Source organism: Balaenoptera acutorostrata, chromosome 6 (assembly GCF_949987535.1).
Source record: "Balaenoptera acutorostrata chromosome 6, mBalAcu1.1, whole genome shotgun sequence".
Classification (NCBI taxonomy): Eukaryota; Metazoa; Chordata; class Mammalia; order Artiodactyla; family Balaenopteridae; genus Balaenoptera; species Balaenoptera acutorostrata.
The window spans coordinates 101,521,123-101,547,367 of record NC_080069.1 but is presented as its reverse complement, the minus strand read 5'-3'; the positions used below and the strand labels follow the sequence as shown (position 1 = coordinate 101,547,367).

Here is a 26,245-nt window from a genome sequence, read left to right as displayed (position 1 = left end):
AGTGAATCACCTGTAATTCGCCTTCCTCTGGTCATGCAGGACAGGGAGCTCAGTGGGGAGGTGTGTGATGCCCTGAACTGAGCTTGGGACCCTCACCCCGTTTGGCGGCTGACTGTGTGACTTGGGCAGGGTTCTCTGAGTCTAACCTACCAATCTGTGAAATGCGGACAGCTGTAGGAACCTTGGTTGCTCCTCAGGATAGGAAGCCTGGGAATGGGAACGGCCCAGGGACTAAGACGGAGGTGGGTGGAAGGGGCCGTCATACAGAGGCAGTCCTCAGAGTCACTGGCATTAAGTGTCTGCCGTGGGCCAGGGCCTCCACGGGGTTAGATACGAGATTGCTGCTCCTCAGAATTACTTACAGATGATGAAACAGACTTTGAAGGTTAATTTGTCCAAGGTCCTATCAGCTTGGGAGTGGCAGAGCAGAGACTGGAACCCAAGTCTGGTTTATTCCTTCAGACCTCCAGTCGGCCCTGGCCTGCTGAGACCCCTGGCCACCAAGGGCCCCCCGGCAGTGGTGTCCCTGGTCAAGTGGCTTGAGGACTCCTTGAGATCAAAGAATGGATTGTATGTCTGTATTCCCAGCTCCCAGCATGTTGAAGGTCTCAGTACAAATAAATAAAGGCAGCAATAAGATATATTATTTTCATTTCATTATTTCTAAATACTATTCTGATTAGCATTTTGGCACGCCTTTGTAATTCTTTTTTTTTTTTTTTTTAGAGTTAATGTGGTTTCTTTTAATTTTTCGGACCCCATTCCCACCCATCTCCAAGTCAAAGCCCTGGAAATCAGACTAGGCTACGTAAAAATACGTTTTTATCTCGGTCTCTAGACCTGCCAGCAACCAGTAGGGTCACTGTACCTAATATAACCTGAGATGGCCCCTCGGATTAAAACTTTACAGGCAGAGGATTTTAAAGCTGGAAGGGGATTTAGAGGGCTCTAAGCTGGGAAACCGAGCTTAGAAATGGAGAAAAGCTTAGAAATTTTCTTAGAAAAGAAATGGAGTAGTAACTTCCTAGGTCACTTCGCTGATTACAGACAAATAGGGCGGTGCTGGCGTGGGGGGAGTATTTTTCTGTGCTTCCTTGAAATAAAATTATGGTGAGGGCTGCTGTTGGTGAGGATTGGGTTTCTCTGGCCAGGCTGCTGCTGGCTTCAGACTCCTTGGCAAGAGCAGAGCTGGCGGGAAGGTCCAGTTGTGAGATTCCAGCTTCTTGGCTGGGATGTGCTGCGATTAGCACATCTCAAACCTTTCAAAGTGACTTCGGCTGTTTTCTTTTCTGAAGGCTTCTGCTGCTTTTGGCTGTAAAGGGGTGGGGGCTGGAGCCTAAGATAGAAATATTATGGACTGACACCCAAATGGGCGTGTCTGTGCCCCAAGGGCAAATATTAGCACAGTATTTTTGTAAAGTTGATGCAACTTGATTCATGTCCCTGTAGAGTAAATTTATTCTATCCTGTTTTCCAGTCTGTTTGGGGCCCAGTGGAACTATTCAAAGGGAGAATGAGAAGAGACGGGTTGCTTAATTTTAGGTAGAAACTGCTCAATATAAGACAGATTCCATTGTCTAAATTTTTAGCTTTACATACTGCTTTTTGTCTTCATATTCTTTTACCCTCTATTTCATAGTTTGAGGGGCCATTTTAGTTTTTTTCCCAAGATGGAGGTATCCATTTAGAATTATTTCCCATGAGAAATCCATTTAAGAAATCCAGTTTTGGACAGTGCCACTTTGAGTGGGTTTTGGCACTGTCGAAACAGAAGTCATAATAGAATCTTGGTCCTGGAAGCTGGAAGTTCATCTCTCCTACCCCTTCCAGTGGCAGCCTGCCCTCTGCAACTTACTCAGCAAGGGCCATATCCACCTTCTCTGCTTGATCACCTCTAGTGACGGGGAGCTCCCTCTCTCCCAAGGCAGTCCCTTCAGTATTTGTGCAGCCCTGAGTGTTCAAAAGCTCTTCCTTCCCTCTGGTTTTTGTGTTTTGTTTTGTTTTTTCCTGCCATCTTCCACCTGTTGAACCCTTGGGGTCTGAAACAGTCAGTCTAATCATGGTAGTAGTAATAAGTACCACTGATCGGGCCCTGCTAGTGCCGGTTAGTATGCATACATGTTACCTTCAGTGCTTAAAACAACCTTGGAAAACAGAATTTCCACCTTTCTATAGATAAGGAAACTGAGTCTCGGGGAGGGTGAGTGATCTCTGTTAAATTCACACAGCTGGTAAGTGTAAGCTGGGGTTCCAATCCACATCTCTGCTTGATTCCACCGAGGCTGACCTTCCCACAGCCTCACACCATATCCTAATTCCCCTTCTGTGTGACATCCTGGATTTTTGAAGAACCTAGTCTCCTCCCTCAGATTTCTCTAGGATTTCAGTTATTCCTCAGACACTCCGACTAATAAATCTGTTTCTGTGGGGTTCCTAAAACGTGCATGTATTTCCCCTCCTGGCCTTTGCACATGTAGTGTGCAGTTTCTGGACTGCCACTGCTTCTCCCCGGCTAGTTTCCCTTTATCGTGCAAGCTTCCCCATGGAGTCTTTGTGTGCTGGTCCCGCCACCCACCCCAGCCTACCTGGCTCGGGTCGGGAGCCTTCCTGCTGTTCCCCTGGTACCCTGGGCTTTCATCCCCCTTAGAACTCGAAACTCCAGGCATCTGTGCCTTCCCCCACCCTACTCCCTCAGCCTGTCACAGAGCAGGTGCCCAGTAAGTAAATACTGAGTGAGTGAAAGGTATGGAACTCCTGCCAAAGTAATAACAAAAGCTGGAAGTAATCATAAACAAGATGGATGGGTCTGTGAAACTGTGGTCCTAGTCCCATGCAGGGATTTGGCTTGGAGGCTGTTGACAGCTTGTCTGGTGGTAGGTCCCACAAGTCATCTCCCCCAGCGTGGTTTGGTTCAGTCCCTCCGCAGCTGGCAGATGTCCCCTTTCCTCTTCCAGCAAGAGGCGGGCTTGCTGGCCTCTGAAGTTTCTGGGTTCACTGATGTGGCACGCAATGGGGGAGTTGACCAGTCACTGTTCAGACATGCTCGGGGTGGGGAGACTGGGACACAGCCCTTCTCATTTCTCCCCAGTGAAGCATCCACGTGCGTGGAGAAGTGGCTCCAGAAGGCTTGGGTCCTGTGAAATACGTGGTTTAACACTACACCATGATAACCTTCCCCTAAACGTTTTTTTTAAACTTCTAAAAATCTCATTTAAAAAAATCTCATGAAAATGGTGTTAAAATTTGGGAGACTGGTCCCCGGGAGGGGGCATCACGTTTGGAAGGGGTGTGAGGCAGCTCCTCCAGCCTTCTTGAGAGCAGCACTCTTACACTTGGGGTTTGTGCTTGCTTCCTCGGTGGTACTTCAAGAAGGAGGAAAAAAAGGAAGGTGATGACGTCATTCAGCGTCCTCACAGGTCGAACGTGTTTTCTGGTCACCTAGGAGCAAGCTCTGTGTCTCAGGTGCTAGGCGGCTTCCCATCACAGCCCTGGACACTCAGCTCCGGGGACGTCAGCGGTTGGTTTCTCTTTATAGCAACATCACCTCTGTCCCGAAATGCCTGCAGCTCCCACAGCATTCTTGGTCTTGCCCTTCAGGGAGCTTAAAACTACTTCTTGTTATCCTCTCGGTATCAAGTATAACTTTTCTTTGGTTAGTTTTGCAAGTGTCATGGTGTCGAGCCTATAAATAAACCCAACTCCATAATAAGAAAACTATTTGACATTTTGAAGTTGTACGAAGAACAAGGGCACTAATTACAGGTCTCGGTTGGAACACAACTGATTCTACAGATTACCCCACCCTGCTTCTCAGGGGCTACCGGTTGGAGGTCCACTCCCTGGGCAAGTTACCGGTTCTATGGAGTAAAGGATTTGATCCCAAGATGGTACTTCTGGAGTATTAGGATTAATAATTGCAGGGGTGGGGGAGGGATAAATTAGGAGGTTGGGATTAACATATATACACTGCTATATATAAAATAGACAACAAGGACCTACTGTATATATAGCACAGGGAACTCTACTCAATTTTTGTAATAACCTATATGAGAAAAGAACCTGAAAAAGAATGTGTGTGTGTGTGTGTGTGTGTGTGTGTATATGTATGTATTACTGAATCACTGTGCTGTACACCTGAAACTAGCACAACATTGTAAATCAACTATACTTCAATTAAAAAATAAAACTAAACTAGAAAAAGAAGGATTAATAATTGCAGGATAATTTGGGTATTAAGCTGTGGTGTTAAGGAGACTTGTGTGAGCATTTTCTCCCATGCGGTGAATAATGTGAAGTCAGAGTTAAGAACTCATAAATGCATTCACGGAAGCATTTTTTCTAAATAAAAGGCATTAAATACTTTTATATATGCATACCCAAATTAAAAATAAGTCTTGTGCACCAATACTTCCATTGTCAGCTGTGATTGTTGTATTAATTAGCAGGCTTAAAGCTTTAAAGATGTTATTTAAAATTTTTTCGGTGTATAGGCCCAGGACAAATTAGTTTATTGGCTTTACCATTGAATTAGCAACATGAAAATGCCTCCCTTAATGAATAGATTTTTCTAATTTAGTAAGTATTCAGTAGTGATTATGTTTACATTCTAAACTAGTTTTTAAAATAAGTTAGTATATTTATCTTTGTATTATTATGCAGTGTTGTACTTTGGAAATTAAAGCCAAGTAAGCGGGAAAAAAAATGGCAGAAGGTAGTGTTGATAAATTTACAAAAATTATAGTCATGATGAATATTAAATTCCACGTACCAGTTGTATGGTAATATGGTTATCAGCTGCACATAATGTAAAATTAATAAAGTGAAATCGTTCTTTTTAAGATATGGGCATGTCACAGATGAACTGAAATCACCGGTTTTTAATTAGTTGGAGTGAGTTTTATTAACATTTGCAAAGCTAATAAATCATACAAAATGCATGTATATCTTTTTCTCTTCTTCCTTAAGACAGTGGTAGTTGACTGCCACCCACTTATGAGAGTGTGCATAACAGAAGGCACTATGGTCTTTTTTTATAACTTGGATATTATGAATCGTTAAGAATTGCTGTCTGTGAGAGACGTAAACTAATTTGAACAAATGGAGACGTCTGGTTACAAAATATCACATGATAGAATCCTTTCTGAACCGAATTTATTTTCATGTTGCTTTCTTCCCCTGTTATGACCACAGCGCTAATTCCAGCACCAGCATTTAGACTGGAGTCTGTTATTTCAACATTGCCTTAAGGAAGTGCTTCCCCAGACTGAGTGATGGGGCAGCTAAGCTGTAGACAACCCTCTTTGGCTCTGGGAAGCGACTTGTAATATAGACGGGAAAACTGACGTGGGGTGCTGACCTAACCATGCCCCTGACTGTAGGCACAGATGGTCAAAACTGAAAGGAAGTATCTGATTAAGAGTTTTCCACTGCCTTGGTGCTGAGACACCCTGCATCAGTGTCCCCTTGGGATGCTTATTACAGATGCAGTTTCTACCTGACAACTAAAGCAAGGCAAGGTCCTGGTTGGGATCCTGGATCAGGAGGAAAGAAATAAAGGGACACCATCAGAACAATTTTCAGAATTTTAGCATGGACTATAAGTGCTTTATTGATGTTAAATTTCCTCAATTTGATAATTGTACTGTGGTTATGAAATGTCCTTGTTCCTGGGAGATACCTGCTAAAATATTTAGAGGTAAAGGGGCATGATATCTACAACTTTCAAGTGTTCATTAGAAAGCTTTGGGGGTGTGGTATGTGTATGTGCAGGGGAGAGAGAGAGAGAGCATATGTGACAAAATGTTAAGTTGAATCCAGGCCAATGGGGATGTACAGGCGTTTCATTTTTCTTGCAGCTCTTCTCTAAGCTCAAAAAAATTTGCAAGTTTTTATTTTATTTTTTTATTTTTTGTGGCTGTGTTGGGTCTTCGTTTCTGTGTGAGGGCTTTTCTAGTTGTGGCAAGCAGGGGCCACTCCTCATCGCGGTGCGCGGGCCTCTCACTATCGCGGCCTCTCTTGTTGCAGAGCACAGGCTCCAGACGCGCATGCTCAGTAGTTGTGGCTCACGGGCCTAGTTGCTCCGCGGCATGTGAGATCGTCCCAGATCAGGGCTCGAACCCGTGTCTCCTGCATTAGCAGGCAGATTCTCAACCACTGTGCCACCAGGGAAGCCAAAAAAATTGCAAGTTTTAAAATGCAGTCTCCTGGGTTCTTACTAAATCAGAATCTCTGTGGGTGGTACCCAAGAATCTGTATTTTAACAAGCTCCCCAGACTCTTTTTTTTTTTTAAACATCTTTATTGAAGTATAATTGCCTTACAATGGTGTGTTACCTTCTGCTTTATAACAAAGTGAATCAGTTATACATATACGATATGTTCCCATTTCTCTTCCCTCTTGCATCTCCCTCCCTCCCACCCTCCCCATCCCACCCCTCTAGGTGGTCACAAAGCACCGAGCTGATCTCCCTGTGCTATGCGGCTGCTTCCCACTAGCTATCTATTTTACATTTGGTAGTGTATATATGTCCATGACCCAGACTCTTAAGTACACTAAAGTTTTATTTAAGTCTCTGGTTAAAAAGAGTCTCCTTTTAATCACTGTTTCTTTTTTAACAACTTAAATATTAAGTATACATTCTTGCAGTTTGATCTAATCTTGATCTAGTGCTTGATAAATGATAAATCCCCATCCAGATGTTTGTAAGTTTTATCGTTAGGAGGGAATACCCCCTAATTACTTACTTCAGCAGGGTGTAACGAACGCTTAGGCCCAGGCTAAGAACAGATTGGAACTAGAAGCTGGCCTTGTGGGAGGTGCAGCCAAGAACCGGAAAGTGGTGGTTTTCCTGTCGGTATGCGGCATGGTCGGGAGTGATACGAGTGGTTATTAAGGCCCCTGCTGGCCCCACCCCAGCCCAGACTCAGCCCATGATGCAGCCCAGCTGCTGTGTTTACAGCGAAAAGGAGGAGGAAGCAATATTGGTATTAGCAGCTAAACAAATAAAACATTTATCTTAAATACATTACATACTGGTATTTGAGAAGCTCATAATCTGAGTCAGCCGCATAGCATGGCTAATTGTATATGAATGTTTATTACTTTTCCATCTAGAGATCGTCTTCTGCTGATCAGACATCTGTTGGGGCTCATAAATAGCCAAAAAAAGGGAAAAAAAGGAAGAACGCTCTCCTGAGTTCACGAGGGAAAGGGAGGGAATTGGGTGACAGAGAAGGGCTTATATATTCTGGGAGACTTTTGAAATGAGCTGAAACGTGGATGATAAACGAGAAAGCATAACTATCCATGTTTCTCTTGAGGAAGAGGGAGGAAAGCAGAAAGTCATGCTAGGAGGTGAAGTGTGTTCCTCTGGTGGCCACTAGGTGGTGGCATTGGCCTAGGTCAGCTTGAGGATGATTCAGGTTGATTCCTGTAGGGAGCCAGCTGTGGTTCATTTGTGTGGTCTACTCACAAATTAGGTGTTTTAAAATCAGGACTGCTTTGTTCTTTTTTTTTTTTCTCTTTTTTTTTTTTCCTAACTGAAACTTTTGCACTCTTGAGTTAGAGATCTAGCTCTTATTCTTAAAAACAAGGGTATGAAATAACTTTAACACTTCTTTTTGAAATGATCAAATTGGAGTTGGATTGCTTTCTGACTTTCTCTAGTGGAGAAGACTACTCCTCTCCCTTCTTCCTGCCTGTGGTTCATTGGCTTGTGAAAAAACAAAGGTCCCCAGGTCAGCGTGTAGACCCTCAGGAAGCAAAGTATCACTTCTTCCCTGTCTCGGGCTCCAGGGCAAGTGATAGAAGCCTTGTGAGCCAACCCTGACCACGAGGGCACCCATGCCCCGGGCAATGGGCTCCTGCTTCAGGGTCCATTGAGTTGGTAAAGTAGCTGACAGGTATATCACATCTACAACAACTGCGGGAAACACTAGTACAGTATATCTGTAAGTATTTGAAATCAGGATTGCGCTACAAAATCCAGAATCTACAGTCAGCACCTGACGGCACTGGAAGCTTAGCATTGTTTTTGTTTGTTTGTTAGTTTGGGCAAATTATGCTCAGAGACTGAGGCTGTCTTTACGGATAATTTATTTATCATGTGTTCACTGTGGGAATTATAATTTTTAATATGTCACAAGCCAGTAGCACACAGGATGTTGACTGAAAAAAAATGCACAACCTAAAAGTTGAGCATTATGTTTTATTTGGCAGACTATCTGAGGACTTCGAGCCCAGCAGGCAGCCTCTCAGATAGCCCTGAGGGACTGTTCTGAAGAGGTAAGGGAGGAGCAGGATATATAGGGAGTTTTTTCAGCAGTGACCAAGTATTCGGAACTTCAAACTGTTCATTAAAGAAAACCAGATATCTCAAATTAAGGAATTTAGCGCTTTTCTATGTATGGGAAGATGCAAGAGTCTGGGCTCATTGAAATCATTCCTTTGATATGCACCTTAGCTCTTTAGGGCCAGTATCCAGTTCTTTCTCATCCAGAGTTCCCTAACCATTGGGTGCACCGTTGAGGGTGGCTGCAGAGGCTGAGGGCCTGGCAGTGGGCAGCCCAGTTTGTCTCCATCCTGAGTTCCCTCAGGGCTCACCTTCAGGGGCAGCTGTAGTGGCTTGATGGCTGCAACATCCTTTGTTCACTGATAGGGCAGGCAACGTTTTTCATTCATACGGATAATGTCTCTTAATAAGTCAAGAAAGAGAGAACATACTGCAAACCAACAACACAGTGATTACACTGTTGTTCCAGGCAATGGGGAGATGAAAGAAAAATTCCAAGTTTAGTTGAGATGTACCTTTCTAGGAGGTGGTTCTCTTAGACTTCATCCTTCCAACCAAAAGCTGCTGGTTTAGGTCCCTCACTTCTGGGGCATGTAGCTTATGGGCGATTGCACCAGTGTTGCCAGGCAGGGTGGACTGCTCCGAAGGTTATTATTCCAGGAACCGTTACCTGGCTGGCACCACTGCCTATGAGGAGTAGCCTCGCCAAGGCAGGAACAGATGTCCCTTTTCTTCCTGAGACTGCTGCACGGTTTAACATCGCTGTGGACCAAAAGTAGCCTGGGCCTGGCAGGAGCAGGTGTCTCAAGACCTTTGGAGAGCTATTTAGATCAGCGAAGAGTAGCTTTGCCCAGGCCGAACGCTCTCGAGTTGCTGGTCAACCTCTTCGTGTTTAGTCCATCATGTGATGGCCACCAAGCTGTTACTGTAGTGTCAGTGACATGATGGGTCCTCTCCACTACAGGTCCGAGAGTTGGATAAGAAAGTCCTAATAGCCAACTTCAAAGCCATTTCATCAAAACAGGCTATTCAAAACAAGTTCAAACCACACTTTGTCTGAAACAAGCTTTCACAGCATGGATTTGAAATCATACGTCAGTACACAGCAGATTGTTTAAAAATGCCTTCTGTTGAGTGGTAGGTGTCACATCGTGTAGGCATTTACACATGGTGATCCTATGGCTCATGGCACGTAGTGGGCTCCCACCATCTCACTGCACTGAGATGTTGCCTAGGTCTGTAATGTTTTGCAAGTATAATCTTTGTTAAAAACTACAGTCACAGTAGAACTTCTATTGTTATTGTGCAAAACAGATTCTAAAGCTGTAACTGTTGTGTTTGTTTGTTTGTTTCTTAACACAAAGAACCAGCTGGGCTTCCATGTTGTAAAGTGCATCAGCTGCAGATGAAATCGTCTGTGGTTGAAGAGGCCAGTGTGTTCCTGGTTGGGTTGTAGCTTTGTTTAGAATTAAGAGGCTTATAAAGGAAGCCATAGAAACCTCAAGTTCCCTTATTGCCGCGGTACAGGAAACAGGGCTTGTTAGTCATCATCCATTGTCCTGACCGGATTGTTTAAGATAAAATTTCAAGACAGTCGGAAAACACCACATGACTCAATTATGTGGTTATTCAGCATCAGGCTGGCTCTTATTAAGGTTTGCTTTGGGAATAATTGTGGGGAGAACGTTTCTGCAACTTTCATGAAATACCAGATTATGATGTTGTTGGGTCCCAAGCCCTTTATTTAACAATCAGAGATCATGTGAGGAGGAAAAAGTAGGTCTCTTCTGGGTTGCTGGTCTACTTGAGTTTGTCAGCAGATGGCTACAGGATCACGCTGGGAACACCATTAACCCTGGTTAAGTTAGTAAGTTCCCATGGGTACACATGCTGGCACTGGACACGGAGCTGCTCAGGTGAGAGCAGTGTGAAAATCAGCCCTACCTTTGCCGTGTCAGCCCATGTGACTTTCATTTGGGGGCTCCTGTTTGAAATCACCCTTGGTTTTTTTTTCTGTCCAGGGTTGTGATGTGATTTGCTCTCGGTTTTAGCTGCTCTGAGCAACTGCCCAAGTCTTGCATGTATACCCTCTGAATGGCTCAGATTTTGCGGAACCTATACAGTTGTCCCTCAGTTATCTGAAGGGGATTGGTTCCAGGACCTGCCCCCCCCCACCAACCTTGGACACCAAAATCTAAGGATGCTTAAGTCCTTTATATATAGTGGCATAGTATTTGCATATAACCTATGCACATACTTTAATATACTTTAAATCATTTCTAGATTAATTATAATGCCTAATGCAGTGTAAATGCTAAGTAAATAGTTGTAAGTATGACATAAATGCTATGTAACTAGTTGTAGGCTCATGGTGAATTCAAGTTTTGCTTTTTCCAACTTTCTGGAATTTTTTTTTTTTTCTGAATATTTTTGATCCATGGTTGGTTGAATCCAAGGACATGGAACCCTTGGATACGGAGGGTTGACTGTGTTCTAAGTCCGACCATCTGAAACACACCCTGAGGTTCCCTGAAAACCCGCTCCGCTCCTCTAGCCGATGCAGGCCTGGCTCTTCCTTTGAGGGCTTCCCAAAAAGAATGTCATTCTACACCACACCCCAGAATGCTGAATCACCATCTGTGGGTGGGGCAGGGACAGGCATATTTTCTGAAAGCTCTCCAGGTAATTCTGATGTGTACCTCCCACTAAGAGCCACACTTGAAATTGTTCTATTATATCTTTTAAAAAAATTTTATAACCCACCCGAAATTCTTTAGACAAGGACTAAACAATAAATTTGACATTTCAAATTCAGTGTAGTTAAAGCATCATGGAACACATTTGTTGTCTTTTGGTAACTTTTGGTTTTACTCAGAAAACGCATCCCCGCTTCTGATGACATTTTCCTTGGAAAGGGCAAGGTGGAGGTGGCGGCGTGGGTGGAATTTTGTAAGTGACAACAAGTTCCCTTCCACTGCCATTCCCCGGAATCTTTTTTATTAATATTTGAGGTTTCCTATCCCCATCTGCAGAAGCAGGGAGGTTTTCTTGGAGCTTCTGAAATAGGATTAGGGGCCAAGGGCGCCCTTCTGTGCTGGGTGTATCTTCTACACAGCTTTCATCCCCTCTGTGTTTTCACTGCCTGCAGCTAAGCTGTGCTTCTGTGGTTCCCGGAGGCTTGACCCTCCTCAGGCCTCTAGTCAGCTTTGTCCTCACACCTTCCTTGCTGCTGATTTCCGAATCTTGATCTTTGGCCCTGCCCGGACATATTGGTGCTGCTTTTCTGGCTGTGTGTGACTTCCCTTCACAGTGTGGACCCTGGACCAGCAACTTCGGCATCACCCGGGGGTCCGAGAAATGCAGGTTCTCAGGCCCCACCCAGACCTGCTCGCGTTCAAGTTTGCATCTTAACAAGAACCCCAAGTGATCTGTGTGCACGTGACAGTGTGAGGGGCATTGGTCAATGGGACACCACCACTCTGTGTTCTAATTGAAGCCTCCACTCTCATCCCATCCTTTTGTCCTGCCTGTTCCCACCAACCCAAGTTTGTCTATCAGGTTGTACTATTTTTTTTCCAGACTATCAGTCTTGGCTTCATATTTCATTTTATTCATTGATTCATTCAGATATTTATTGACTGCCTACCAGAGCTAGGTATTGGAGATGCAGTGAGCAAAACCAGACCCAGTTCCTGCCCTCGTGAAGCTCAGCTTCTAGCGGCAGAAGCAGATATTAAATACATCATCAGTTATAAATGTGAAATTATGATGAGCACTGTAGAGAGCCTATAACAAATATATGAGTCGTTAGGGACGCCGGGGAAGGCTTCCCTGAGGAGGTGATCCTTGTGCCAGGCACTGAGGCCTGAGTAGGAGTTCCTCAGGTGAAGAAAAGCAGAAAGAGCTTCCCAGGCAGAAGGAACAGCATGTGCAAAGGCCCAGCTCATCATAGAAAGTTTACAGAGAATTAATTTTTAAAAGAACATTAAATTGCACCTAAGTCCTTCATCTTTATCTGGTCTTCCACCCAATCTTGTCAGATTTACACCTCCATTCCTAAGCTGAGGAGCTGGCCTGGACCCTTGTCCCTCCCACCGGCACAAAGTGACCACGTGCTCGGTTGCATACCGCTTTAGTCTGTTAGTGTAACACTTCACAATTGCATTCACTGATAAAACCGCTTTCATTACTGTTCCCTAATATACCATGCTCAGATTTTTAAACTGCTCTCTAATTCCCTCTTCGTCCATGTATTTTTTTTTTTTAATTACACTATACTAGGTGTGCTTTATTTATTTATTTATGGCTGTGTTGGATCTTCGTTTCTGTGCGAGGGCTTTCTCTACTTGTGGCAAGCGGGGGCCACTCTTCATCGCAGTGCGCGGGCCTCTCACTATCGCGGCTTCTCTTGTTGCGGAGCACAGGCTCCAGACGCGCAGGCTCAGTAATTGTGGCTCACGGGCCCATTTGCTCCGCGGTATGTGGGATCTTCCCAGACCAGGGCTCGAACCCGTGTCTCCTGCATTGTCAGGCAGATTCTCAACCATTGCGCCACCAGGGAAGCCCCATTCATGTATTTTTTTTTTAAAGTATTTGTTTTTATTTATTTATTTATGGCTGTGTTGGGTCTTCATTTCTGTGTGAGGGCTTTCTCTAGTTGTGGCAAGCGGGGACCACTCTTCATCGCGGTGCACGGGCCTCCCACCACCGCGGCCTCTCCTGTTGCGGAGCACCTGCTCCAGACGCGCAGGCTCAGCAATTGTGGCTCACGGGCCCAGCCGCTCCGTGGCACGCAGGATCCTCCCAGACCAGGGCTCGAACCCGTGTCCCCTGCATTGGCAGGCAGACTCTCAACCACTGCGCCACCAGGGAAGCCCCCGTTCATGTATTTTTAAAGTAAACTTTGTTGAAATATACATACAAAAAAAAGAGCACAAATCATAAGGGTAGAGCTTGGTGGATTTTCACAAAGTGAGTACACCAGTGTTATTAGCACCCCAATTAAGAGATGGAATATAAGCATCCCAGAAGACCCCTGGACACCCCCCAGTCACTACATGCAGAGGTAACTGCTGTCCTGTCTTCTGTTGATTAGTTTTGCCTATTCTGAACTTTATGTAAATGGAATCACGTTCTACAGGTCATCTATTGCGTCTGGATGCTTTTGCTCAACACAACACTAGAGGAATTCGTGTCGTGTGTCACAGTAGTTCATTTATTTCCTTTGCTGTGTAGTCATGCATGGTGGGACTCCACCACAGTTTATCCGTTCTGTTGGGTCTTTTACAATTTGGAGCTATTATGAAAATTCTTATGCATGTCTTTTAATGGATAAATGTATACTTTTCTGTTGGGAATATGCCTAAGAGTGGAATTATTTCACAGAATGTGCATATGTTCAGCTCTTGTAGATACTGCCAAACGGTTTTCCAAAGTAGCTGCACTAATTTACATCCTCACTAGCAGTGCCTGAGAGTTCCAGCTACTCCACACCATGGCCAACCCTTGGTTTTGTTGGATTTCATCATAGCCGTTCTGGTGGGGGTTGTGGTTCTGTTGCTTTGAGGTTTTAGTTTGCATTTCTTTGACAACTAATGTTCCCATTTTCTACCTAGTTGTTTGTTTTTTCTCTTTTTGATTTGTGGGAGCTCTTTATATATTCTTTGTAGTTATATATTACAAATATCTCTGTGAGTCTTTTTTTTTTAAATAGTCTTTTAATGAATAGATGTTCTTAATGTAGTCTAATTGATCAATAAATATCTTCATATTTTAAATCATTTTTGCATCACATTTAGTTCTGTAAAAACTTAGAGGTGTAATACACAAATATATAAAGTTGTAAAACATTAACAAATTTAAAACCTGGGAAATATAAATTAGAAGATTTAGACCAGGGAGATAATAAGACACAAATAAGCCATATAATTCCCTGAATGTGTTATAATTGAGCAATAAATATTGTTTAAAGCTGCTTAGAAGTTGGAACTCAGATGGAAACATGGTCTGTTATCTGGCTCTCATTTATCTGAGCTCTTCAGACAGTTTTGTGAGGGTCAAGGCAGACAGGTGAGGGATGGATGGAATGGGAGGTATGTTCACATGGAACTGGTAATTTGTACCTCAGAGCTAACCAGGTGTGTGTTCTGTTACAGGTTATTCAACGATAGTTATGACCTCCCGGTTACGTGCGTTCGGTGGAAGAATTAATAACATACGCACCTCAGAATTACCCAAAGAGAAAACTCGATCCGAAGTCATCTGCAGCGTCTGCTTTCTAGATGGCTTGGTACAGACCTTTAAAGTTAATGTGAGTTCTCCAAATTTAATTTTTTCTGAATTAATGCCCCTAAGAAATACTTTTCATCTCTTGGTTTATAAAATGAAGAGAAATTATTTTAAATTAAAAGCTTGAGGTCTCAGATCTTGTATGTTGAGATTGAACTAGAAATAACCTTAAAAACTTTGCCCATATTCTTGCCTCTACCTGGCATGTCTTTCCCCCTCTTCTTTGTGAACTGTGTGAGTCTTAGATGTTACTGCTTTTGTGAGGTCTTTGACTTCCTGAGCTGATTCTCCAATAATGGTGCCCTGTGTATGCCTTATTAGGGCCCCTGTCACATTGCATGAATAGTAATTGTCATTATCAGGTTATATGTCACTCTTTAAACTGTGAGCTCCTGGAGAAGGGCGATAGTGTCATTTCCCCTGTGCCTGCCTCACAGCAGGTACTCATTAAATGTGCAAATGGTAAATGGCGGGTTCTTTCTGGAGGGTAGTGAGATGGTTAGCCTCCCAGATGGCAGGGCTCAGGGAGGGCCTGGCTTGTCCCACCTCAAGCAGAGGCAGGGCTAGAAACTGGGTCTCCAGTCATATGTCAGCAGTAAGATACCTGACCAGTAGCCGTCCCTGCTGCCTCTCCCCTCCCCAATCACCACTGGATGTTCGTGACCTTTGCCTGTCTCTCCCGTCCTCTGGCCAGTTTTAAGGGGGTCACATCCAACCCCAGATTGGCTGCCAGCATCTGCCCCAGCCTGGGAAATTCAGTGTGCAATGGAGGGCATCGGAAAGAGAAGAGAGGGTACCGGAGAACAACTGGGGGATGTTAGAAGGCCACAAGAATTTGAAGGGTGACAAAAAGTGGTCCCTGCTGGGGTCCGCCCCCACCCATGAGTTTGCCTCCTGCTGACCCCAGGTCACTGTGGACGTTGGTGGCTGAGCAGGCAAGAGAAGAGGGCAGTGTGCATGAAGTCGCTGCACAGTGGCTGCTCTGTAGAGGCCCCGAAGGTCTCTTCCAGTTGCTGTAAACTGACGGCTTAGTTCAGACATGGCTCCTTTGTTAAAATTTATATTGTCTGTCTTGGAGCTATTCCTCAGCCATGTATCTTCTTCCCGACAAGAACATGAATGTTTATTCAACACATGTTTACTGAGCACCTACTACATGCCAGGCTTTGTTCTGGGTACAAAGAATACAGCAGTGAACAAAACAGAGCAAAATCCCTGCCCTTTTAAAGCTTACATCCTAGAGGGAGGAAACAGACCATAAACAAATGTGTACTATGTCAGGCAGTATCATGTACTTAGAAGAAAAATCGGGATAAGGAAGGTGGAGAGTTAAGGACAGGGCAAGGGGTGGGGTTGTCAGTTGTCATTTTATAGAAGCGATTCGGGAAGACCTCACTCATACGATGACATTTCAGAGGTGACCTAAAGGAAGTAAGGGGAGGAACTGTGTGGTTCTCAGGAGGAAGCGCATTCCAGGTAGAAGAAACAGCAGAGCAAAGGCCCTGGGGCGGGGTCCCCTTCCCTTAGTGTGGTTGCAGAACAGGCTAGAAGCCAGTGCGTCTGGAGTGTAATGAGGAAGGAGGAGGGGAGGAGGCGAAGAGGTCAGAGAGATAACAGGTGATGGGTTGTTTTGTTTTGTTTTGTTTTTCCTAACAGCCGTTTCAAAAGATTTTCTCTAATATCGTAAAATATTGTCAAGGACAAGTGAGCTAGCAGACACACATGCACCAATGTGCCTTTCGACAAGATTATCCCCTACTCCCACATCAAGGTGGACGTGAGTTTGGAGAAATGAACACAGCAGATGGTACAGACAGAAAAAACACCGATAAAAAGGATGGAATATAACACTGTACTTGGTTATTTTCCTATGTCACAACAGAACATTTTGGTGCAAATAGTTAATTTTTTCCTCTTTTCCACTTAAGTCTGGAGAAAAAACCCAACTTTTTCTGTAATAAAATAGATGGGGTTTTTTTTGTTTTGTTACTTTTTTAACGTAACTTTTTTCCTCTCGAGGGGATAGGGAGATTGTGTAGAGCCTCGTAGGTCATTCTGAGCACTGGCTCTGTTCTGCATTGGTGAGTTTGGGCAGAGACCTGACATGATCTGACTCAAGTATCACTCTGGATGCTCGGTCAACATTAAACTGGGGGAGGGGGTGGGGCAAGGGCTGAGACTTTCAGTCTGTGGGAGAGACCATGATGATTGGACAGGGCGGTAATGGGGCTAAGAGTAAACCAAGTCTGGAAATACTTTAAAGGTGGAACCAGTGGGATTTGGGATGTGAAAGAGGCCTCAAGGTGACTCCCAAGGTTTTTGGCCTGAGCAGTGGGCAAGATGGAGCTGCAATTTATAGAAATGGGAAAGCCCGCAAGAGGAGCAGGTTTGGGGGCAGAAATAACTGGTTCTGTTTCAGACATGGTGAGTGTGAGATGCCTGTTTACTCATCTGCATAGAGATGGCATTAGGTATACAAAAGAGGAGTTTAAGGAAAGGGTTTAGGCTGGGATACATATGTGGGTGTTACCAGGGTAGATGTGGTACTTCAGGATCACCTGAGAAGTGAATAGACAGGAGATACGAATGAGGTTCGGTGTTCAACGGTTGGGGGGATGAGGAACAAGCAGGACTGTCCAGGGAGATAAGGGGAGGCCAAGAGGGAATGAGAATCCCAGGTAAGGATGTATTTTAAGGAGGAGGAGTGATGAGCCCTGTAGAGGAGAATGCGGACGGCATCCACCCAGAGTGATAATCACGTGCCTGGCGTTCAGTGGGCACCCAGTCATCTTCGGTTACGAATGCCGTTGTTATCGTCACCGCTGCCTGTGCTGCCCCCCGAGCCTCCAGCAGCCTGGTCAAGGCTGACTCCCACTGACCTTTAATTTGAGGGCCTGGTTGCAACTTCGAATCTCCGTCACTTTATATGTTTCTGCTCCTGGGGGTCATTTGCGCTGTCGCATTCAGATTCTTCAGCCCAGGTCGTCTTATGACCCGGAGCGGCCATCCTCGGGGAAGCTGACCTGGACGTCGGCTGTTCTTAGCTCCTCCCAGAGAGCGAGGCTGTCACGGACAGTGACCTGATGTAGCCGAGATGACCTCTGTGGGGCGGGCGCCGGGCCGGGAGGGCTGTTCTTACCAAAAATGTATCCTGTTTCAATTCCTTTTGAGAACTCGGTGAGTCGTGCAGATACTGGAATGGATGAATTATGCGCTCCAGAGGGGAGAGTGGCAGTGTGGTGGTAACGTGCAGACTCTGGCATCAGACGCTCCCTTGTCAGGCAGTCAGACCATCCGTCGGCTGACAGCACGGGGCACGGAGCCTCTGAGGCCTCTGTGTGCTCGTCAGCACAGGGGATGGTGCTGACAGCTGTGTGACGTTGCTGCGAAGATTGGATATCATATATAAAAAGTGCAGAATACCGTGGCAGGCTCCTTGTAGATGCCCAATAGATTAAAGTCATTAATAATATATATTAAACATAATATAAAATCATACAAATAATCATTTCAACAAGGGGAGCAGATAGCTCTTTGCATCAAGAGTAGCTCATCATTTGGAGGGAGAATATCTCATGCTTTAGAGTATGTGGACCAGGTCATCTTTTCCACACTGTCCTGATTCCCCTGGGATGGGAGGTGACCTGGGAAGTGGAGGAAGCAGCGGGAACCAGGGCCCTGGGGCAGGAAGGGGGGCGTGTTCAGGACACAGGCGGTGCCTTGTGTTCCCACACTGTGGGCCAGATAAGTGAGACTGTCCCGGTGCCTTGTGTTCCCACACTGTGGACCAGATAACTGAGACTGTCCTGGAGAAGTGGCTGCAGGAGGGGGTGACAGTTATCTAATTCTCCTCATCCTGGTCATGGTGACCTGTTTTCAGGTACATCATCTGCTATCAGGTGCTCAAAAAAGCTGCCTTTGCTGGTTCTATACTTGGTCTCTTTCTGACTCACATTGCCCTTAAGTTAAATGGTTTGGTTCAAAGGATTCCCAAGAAGTCTGCCTGTTAAAGGAGAATTCGAGATTCCCCACCCCTGTGCCTTTGTGCTGGGCCATCCGCTTGATGCCTTTTCTTAGCTCCTGCGCCTGGAGGGAGGGCGTGGCACTCAGCCCTGTCAGCCTCCCAGAACCAGGTCAGGGACTGCTTTCCCTTGTCCCCAGGTTGAGTCACCCATTTGTGTTGTCTTGTGTGTGTTCACTGTACCCCGAGTGTTCTTTGGCACTTGACACACTGAGTTATGGTCGCTGCTTGCACGGCTGGCCTCTCCAGGAGGGCAGGAAAGGGACACATGTTATGGCTCTGTCCCCACGCCCAGCACTGTGCCCGGTCTGAAAACACTGAGTGGCAAAGGCATCTGAGTCCTGCTCTGGACGTGAAGTGTGGTTGAAAGTCTCCACTGGCTTCTCACTTCAGATGCCAGGGAGTAGGGAAGCAGATAAGCCTCCAGTGTCCCCTGCCAGATCACTTGGAGGGTATTTCCAATGGCATTTGAGTATTCTTAGCTGTCTTCCCCTTCATGCTGTTAGTAGAGTTTTCCTCCCTGTGTATACTTGCATGGCGCCTGAGGAGCCAACATAAACCGACGTGGGATTAACATTTTGCTGTGGATAATCCGTGGGTAGGTCACGGGGAGTTTACTGTCATTGGGATACCTGAGTTTTCCAATTTAGACACTATCACTTGGGAATCTCAGCTAAGAGGAAGGAAGAAATCTTAGAAAATTAAATTAATCTCATTCTCTTAAATCATATTTATCTTAGCCCTACTTTCCATATGTTCCGTGGGGCTTCTTAATTTGGAATTTATTAAATTCTTATTAATATTTCTTATTGTAGGATACCTGTGTGCATGAAATCTCTCTGCGTGTTTTAACACCTTCTTGCCTGCAATAAAGACTTTTAAACACCAGTTCTTAATTTGTTTTAAAATTTTGCCCACTGGACTTTTTTTTTCCCTAGAAACAAGATACTGGTCAAGTTCTCCTGGATATGGCTTACAACTACTTGGGCGTGACCGAAAAGGAGTATTTTGGTTTGCAGCACAGTGATGACTCAGTGGACTCTCCTGTGAGTACCCTCCCTTGAAGACGTGCTGGGCTCCCGCTGGGTTTGGTTTTATATCTTATGTTTTCTTATCCAACAGAGATGGCTTGAAGCAAGCAAACCCATCAGGAAGCAGTTAAAAGGTGGGTGTGACCTTCCCATGTCGGTTGAACACTAGGTATTAGTGTATCGTGGCCCATTTCTCTCCTCCAATCCTCAGCGTACCTGTAACATCTGGTACCTGGATTCCAGGTGGTCCAAGAGATGTGAGTAAGCTGACTTCTCCCTGTCTGACTTCTGAGTTAGCAGAGATGCTTCCAGATCCGCCCCCAAGGGTCCTCACCAAGTATGGGCAAGAAAGGGAAAGGTGAAAGAAGACAGCTAAGAGCAAAGGAACCCACGTTTCATTTTATAGGAAAGAAAGGGGAAGGAGGATGGCCTTTTTCAGCCCAGTGTGAGAGCCAGGATAGGAAAGACACACACACACACACACACACACACACACACACACACACACAGAGTCCTTTTCAACAGCACAGTTCCATTCACAGGAAGCAAAGGCATGGGTAAATAGTGTCACAGACGTACACGTGAGTGTATCCCAGTGCTGTAGGTTAATTCCCAGTTAGGTGGGTTTTCGAACCACACCTCACTGCACCCTTCACCTGGTTTTCCAACATCACGCTCTCTGTTCCCCTTTATGCACCTTATGCCCCAAACCTGGCTGACATGCAGGGCCGCACACGCACCCAGAGTTACAGAACCACCCACAGGTACCCAGGTACCTGTACACAGGTACATTCATAGGTGCACACACACCATTAGAGTCTTTGGTACAATCCAGAGATAAAGACAGAAGGTACTACTGAGAAGGGAGGGTGGAGCCCATAATGAACTAATGTAAAGGAGATCAGTGAGGGAGGCAGGGTGGGAAAAGCTTGAGTTTCACAGAGCCAGAAAGTGCTGGAAAGGGCCAGTGAATATATACTGAGTAATGGAGAGGAGAGAAATTGACGTGAAGAAGAGTATGGGATCTTAGCAACACAATCTGATCTTCTGTTGCCACATCCAGCAAAAGAAATGGGCTAATTTTATCCTTGCAAGCAAATGGACTCTTGGCGTTGTTGCATAAAGCCATATTTGAGTATATTAGCTGTGTAATATTTGCTACTGTATTAATCATTTTTCGAATTCACTTTGCATTAAAAGCATGAAATATTTTCCAGTATAAAAATGATTTTAAAATGCAGAATCAAAAGACTCAGTGCTATAAGTCTGGTGTTATCATTGGCTGTGTGACCCAAGGCAAGTCACATCTCCAAGCCTGGTGGCTAATCTGTTACACAGTGCAGTCGACAGCAGCCTAGCCTACTTATGGTCATGGCGGTATTTAAATTCAAGAGTGTACATGAAAACACTTGAAAAGTATGAAGTCATTATATATGTGAGAGATTATTACTTCTTTGTGAGTTTTATATAATCTGTTGATTTAAGGATTTTTAAAGTTCCTAATACAGATAATGGAGTGCATTGTTTGAACACATCCCTAAGTTAAACATGTAATAGGAAGTAGATTATACCTCATTTTATGATGATGTTGCAAAAATATTTTACTTCTTGTAGACTTGGAGATTTCTGAACGCTTAACTAACTTATGCACTCCTTTTTTGAAATTAGTCCTTTTATTGATGGAAAAAGCTGTGGTCTAGTGAAAAATGCATCACTTATGGGAGAGTAGCCGCTTACATACATTGACTTTTTTAAAGGGAAAATTTAATTTGTTTTTGAAAAATGTTGTAGGAGGTATCCCCTGTACCCTGCATTTTCGAGTAAGATTTTTTATACCTGATCCCAACACACTGCAGCAAGAACAAACCAGGTAATAACATTTTTTTTTAAGTTTTCTATTTAGTATATAAAAATGAGTAACCACTGAAAATGTACTCTTTAATTTATCACTGTGGCCAGATACTTCACTTGGGTATAACTGCACGAACAGTTACGATCCCAGTAAAAATTGGGGGGTACATGTATTGAAATTTTAATCGGCGAATTCATTTTCATCTTGAGCCTCCTGATTTGGTGCCGTTCCCAGCACGCTCCCATCCACCACCTCCTACCTTCCCCTTCCGTCCAGCTTCCCCTGCATGTTGAGCACCTGTGTTCAGAGAATGCACTTATCTTCTGCTACTGCAATCAGGAAGTTTGTAAAACAGTCATCTACCTGTCAAACAGCGCAGTGTCTCTGAGGGGCTAGGATTGAGCTCTTTAGGAGAATGAGAGGTCTCTGAACTGAGAACTTTCTATCAGATCCCCTGTTGGTAGGAGCTGCAAAGGAGAGGAGGCCGGGTCAGTGTCTTTCCTCCGCCTCCGTGAATCTGTGGTTCAGGCAATCTGTGAAACAGATAAGGACCAGAAGGCTGCGAGAGTTGTTTACCCCTCCGGGCTTGGCGCAGGTCCTGGCCCTGGTGTTGAGCTGGCACATGGGTTTTCTGGGTGGGTACCCGTGTTTGGAATGGAGGGGCGGGCACAGGAAAGTTGTTGCTGTTTGAACATGGACTCGGCAAGCTCGCCTGGGCCTCTCCTTCCCCTCCCCCCAGGGCAACAGCCAGCCCTTCTATTATTGAAACGTTTGTTTTTCTTAGGGAGGGAAACTCTTCCACCAGAAAAAAAGCAATGAATGTTCAGGATTATTGAATCCTATCCTGTGCCCATTGTGGCCATGAGACCATCACCAAGGAGGAGACATTAACTTGGATATAAAGTGCTCTTTCGTTTTTTCCTTTTTTAAAAAAAATGGTAATCACATGATCACATTTTAACTTTTAATGTGTTTAAAGGCCAAATATTAGTCTATTACTATTTTGTCTTCTTTGTACACCTCTTCCCTCTACAATAGAAGACGTTGGAGATTTGACTTGTGTTTACTATTAGGTTAAATTTTAAGCGGGTATAAGATGTCCCGCATGACTCATTGGGTAACCACGGGACATACACGTGATGCCTTGAGTTTTCCTCATAACAGCTTTTCATGCTGGTGGACTAAGGGGGAGTGTAGGACACTCAACTCAACAGGTCAACTCATAAGCCGGTGGATGCAAAGTGGTGACATGATCTATGAGAATATGTTTGAAATGACCCCACCAGGATTTCCCTACTGGAAATATTCAGGCTACTGCTGAATATCAAATTCTGTTCAAGGGATGCTTTAAAAAATGTCATGATGGATTTTATATATGTGTGTGTGTGTGTGTGTGTGTGTGTGTGTGTATTTGTGTGTGTGTTTTTAACCAGTGGTGTTTTTTTTGTAATCATAACCCCACAATAAAAAATATATTTTGCTTTGTAATGCATTACACAGATGTATGTAAATTACTGAAGCAGACATTTCATGAAACAATAGTAATTGCAAAGCACTCTTAAGTTTTCTATTTTCTTCTTTTAAAATGTCACTTGTGGCTCATTAAATTGACTTTACTACCCACTGAAGGGTTCCCACCCCAAGTGTGACCTGCACTGCCTAAACCAGTGGTCGTCCCTCATTGCCCTGTGTCCTCCCTGAGATGCTGGAGCCCCTAGGGTTGCGGCTGCCAAAGTACCTGAGTGAAGGGGTCACTCACGCCAGCCTAACCCAGGAGCCCTTCTCCAGGGCCCCTCTCGGTCGTTGGACGCTACTTCCATACCCCACAGGAAAGCTCCTTTCTGCTGAGCCTCCCTGTCACTTGAGGGACATCTGAGGAAAGGTAGGGAGGTCAGGATGGAGAGAAGACTCAGAGAAATGAAGGCTGCTTTCAGATCTTCCAAGGGCTGTCATGGGAAAGGGGGAATTAGATGTGCTCGGCGGTAGCATTACGGCCAGTGGGTGGAGACTACAAAGAGGCAGATTTTGGCTGAAGACAAATAATAGACTAAATTTTGTTCTTACCTAAGTTCCAGATAAAATTCGGTCTGTCCGTGTCCCTCCTAAAAGTTACTAGTTCCAGACTGACACTCAACCCCACTACTCAACCTCCCATGGTAAGATGGGTGGTCCCCCCAGGGTGGAGTAGAGTATAGCTGTCACCTTCTGGGATGTGAGTAACAGATTTCTCCTAACACCGCAGGAGTCATGGCAGCAACCACCCCTGTAGCTCCTGCAGAGCTGGGGAACAGCCAGGACTGCCAGATCTTCTTCTTAGGCTGGGCCAGGCTTCCACCATTCATTCAAAAAACTTTTGTTTTGTTTTGTTTTGTTTTTACTTTATTGGAGAGTTTTGCCTATATTCCTGGCACTTAGTGTCTTTTTTTTTTTATTGAGGTATAATTGATGTACAGTATTATACATAGTATCTTTTTTAAGCCCCAGCTCTGTAGCCTATGTAAAAGTAAGTTCCCCTTTAAAGAAATTTTGCTCTCAAGGGTCAAAGGAGGAGTATAGAGGTGGTATTTGTTCTTTCCTGTTTGTTTACTAAGGATCTAGGCAGGGAGGCATTTATTGCTTTTTTCTGAAGTTGAGGTCATGGATTGGGGTCCACTCCAGAAATGAGCGTTACATTTCTGAAGTCAGGCGCACCAAGCATCTCTTTTAAATGACTTCCTTTATTCTAATTGCTAACCGTCTCCTTGATTATGAGCCTCCACAGTGGCTGTTTCTGATAAATTTAGACCTATTCTAAACAGACTTTTATATACGGGCAGTCTCAGAATCAGGCTCTCTCAGGATTCCTAGGAGGTCTCCTAAGTTTGGGCATCATTCCACTATTCTGATCTCTTTGTGTATGATGTCCTGGGGTTGACTCAGAAACGTTGCTGAATATATGACAAAGTAGCATTTGATGAACAAGGGTCTCCAGGTTCCCGTTCTCCTTTACATCCCGAGGAAGACCTTCCGCTTAGCTGGGCTTGTCAGTGAAAGTCCAGATTTACCACTGGATTATCTGTAATTCTGTTCCTTCTCTTCTTTCTCTCAGTAGCATTATAGGAGGAGAGAACACTTAATTCCAGTTGAATTTCAGCTTGGATAAATATAGGAACAAACTAGAAAGGACCAATTGCGTTCTCCTAGGTGGAAAAGATAGAGATTCCAATTTGGAATAAGAGAGAATCAGCAAATGTATGTCACACCATCTCTCCATGCTCTGGCATTCAACACGGTAGGAGTAGTTGGTGATAATTACAGTCAAAGTAATATCAGAGTTAGGAGACAGATCCTAAGCTTTTTAGTCATTAGACGCATAAGAAATTTGTAGCATAATCAGATTTTTTTCATAGCATGCGTGTCCAGGTTGAAATAAGACAGAACTGACCCCACATAACCCATACGACATCCGTATCCTCATCAGTAAAAAATGGAGGTAGCGGTACCCACCGCAGAGTTCTTATGAGGTTGAAATGAGGCGATAAGTTATGAAGTACCACACACAGCCCAGAACTGTGCAAATACAGGGTTGTGATACCATGTGACGCATTCACATCTCAAAACACTGGCGCCTTAACCTTTAAACATAGAAATTAGAAGGAATATTGCGACTGGTTTGTTTAAATTGCCGAAATTCTCTCTCCTGGCCCCGAACACTTCTGCTGCATCTGTATTGGATTTCAAGAATTTTCCCTTTTGTCATCTTGGCCAGATGCTGGAATGTCTATCCCGTGTGAATCCAGGCTTTTAATTTTAACAAAGAGTGGGAGCCAGAGGCCAAGTGTCACATGTATGCCGTGTCCCTAAATATAACGGTCTCCAGGGCCCTTCCCGGCCTGCACAGCACTGTTGATGCCTTGTGATTCCTGCTCCCTGGATGGAGGGTCCTGTGACTAACCAAGAACTTACCAAGTTCTGCCCACAAATCAAGTCCCGGGTTTTGAAGCGACGTTGCTGGGAACTCACAGACAAGTGCAGGATTCACCCGGGAGGCCTGGCAGCCTGTAGATGACTGATGTCTATGCTTTTGCTCAGGCACCCACAGTTCCTGGGACACAGGAAAAAGCCCGGCTGGGTGTTTGCACCCCAGCCAAGGAGGTGTCTTCCTAGATGCTCCACCTCTCAGTAACTTCACACAGAGGGAACATAGGTGTGCAGATGTTCAGAACAGCAGCCCCTCGGGGTGCGGGGGGCTGCCTGTGGGTCCTGGTGCTCTCAGATACCCCGAGTTTGACTGGGAAGGTCCAGGCCGGGGGCGCTCACTGGCAGCAGCAGCAGCTGGTTGTTTGGGCTGCTCTCACCCCGTCCATCCTTGCTCAGCCATCTCTAAGACAGCATGTGCGGGCGGGAGGCCGGCTGGAAATGCCCCCCGCCACTACCCACTGAGACTAAGGCAGCCTCACGAGCCATTATTACTGAAGGGGCGTGGCTTTGCAGTGTACTAAACAGTGCCTGATACTTGAGACAAAAATATGTCTTTGTGTGTTTTGTTTTTCACATGTGCAGGTCTTGTCATTGACTTGTCAAATTTTTTTTGGCTTATTTAAATTTGAGTATTGTGAATTAATGAAAACAATTATTTCATAGGCATTTGTATTTCTTACAACTGAAGATGGATATTTGTGAAGGAAGGTAATGAGACTTTTGCATTCTTCTTTTCCTGTCAGTTGCCCCAGACTACTGAAATTCCTGGTTTTAATCTAATGAGCGTACATTTCTGGTAGCAA

At 44.8% G+C, this 26,245-nt stretch overlaps 1 protein-coding gene across 5 annotated transcripts in view; it reads left to right on the top strand.

Annotated features, from left to right (window-relative positions):
- Window positions 1–26,245, top strand: part of PTPN3 (protein tyrosine phosphatase non-receptor type 3) — a 109,789-nt gene that overhangs the window by 21,869 nt on the left and 61,675 nt on the right. For 4 of the 5 annotated variants that reach the window (XM_057548560.1, XM_057548561.1, XM_057548562.1 and 1 more), the window contains exons 2-6: window positions 14,446–14,600; window positions 19,538–19,645; window positions 19,722–19,764; window positions 21,422–21,500; window positions 26,106–26,150. In XM_057548560.1, coding sequence (XP_057404543.1) covers window positions 14,463–14,600; window positions 19,538–19,645; window positions 19,722–19,764; window positions 21,422–21,500; window positions 26,106–26,150 — 413 coding nt within the window. In that variant the 5' untranslated portion in view covers window positions 14,446–14,462. Of the gene's footprint in view, window positions 1–14,445; window positions 14,601–19,537; window positions 19,646–19,721; window positions 19,765–21,421; window positions 21,501–26,105; window positions 26,151–26,245 lie in introns of those variants that run through there. The other variant, XM_057548563.1, reaches the window with a different exon arrangement.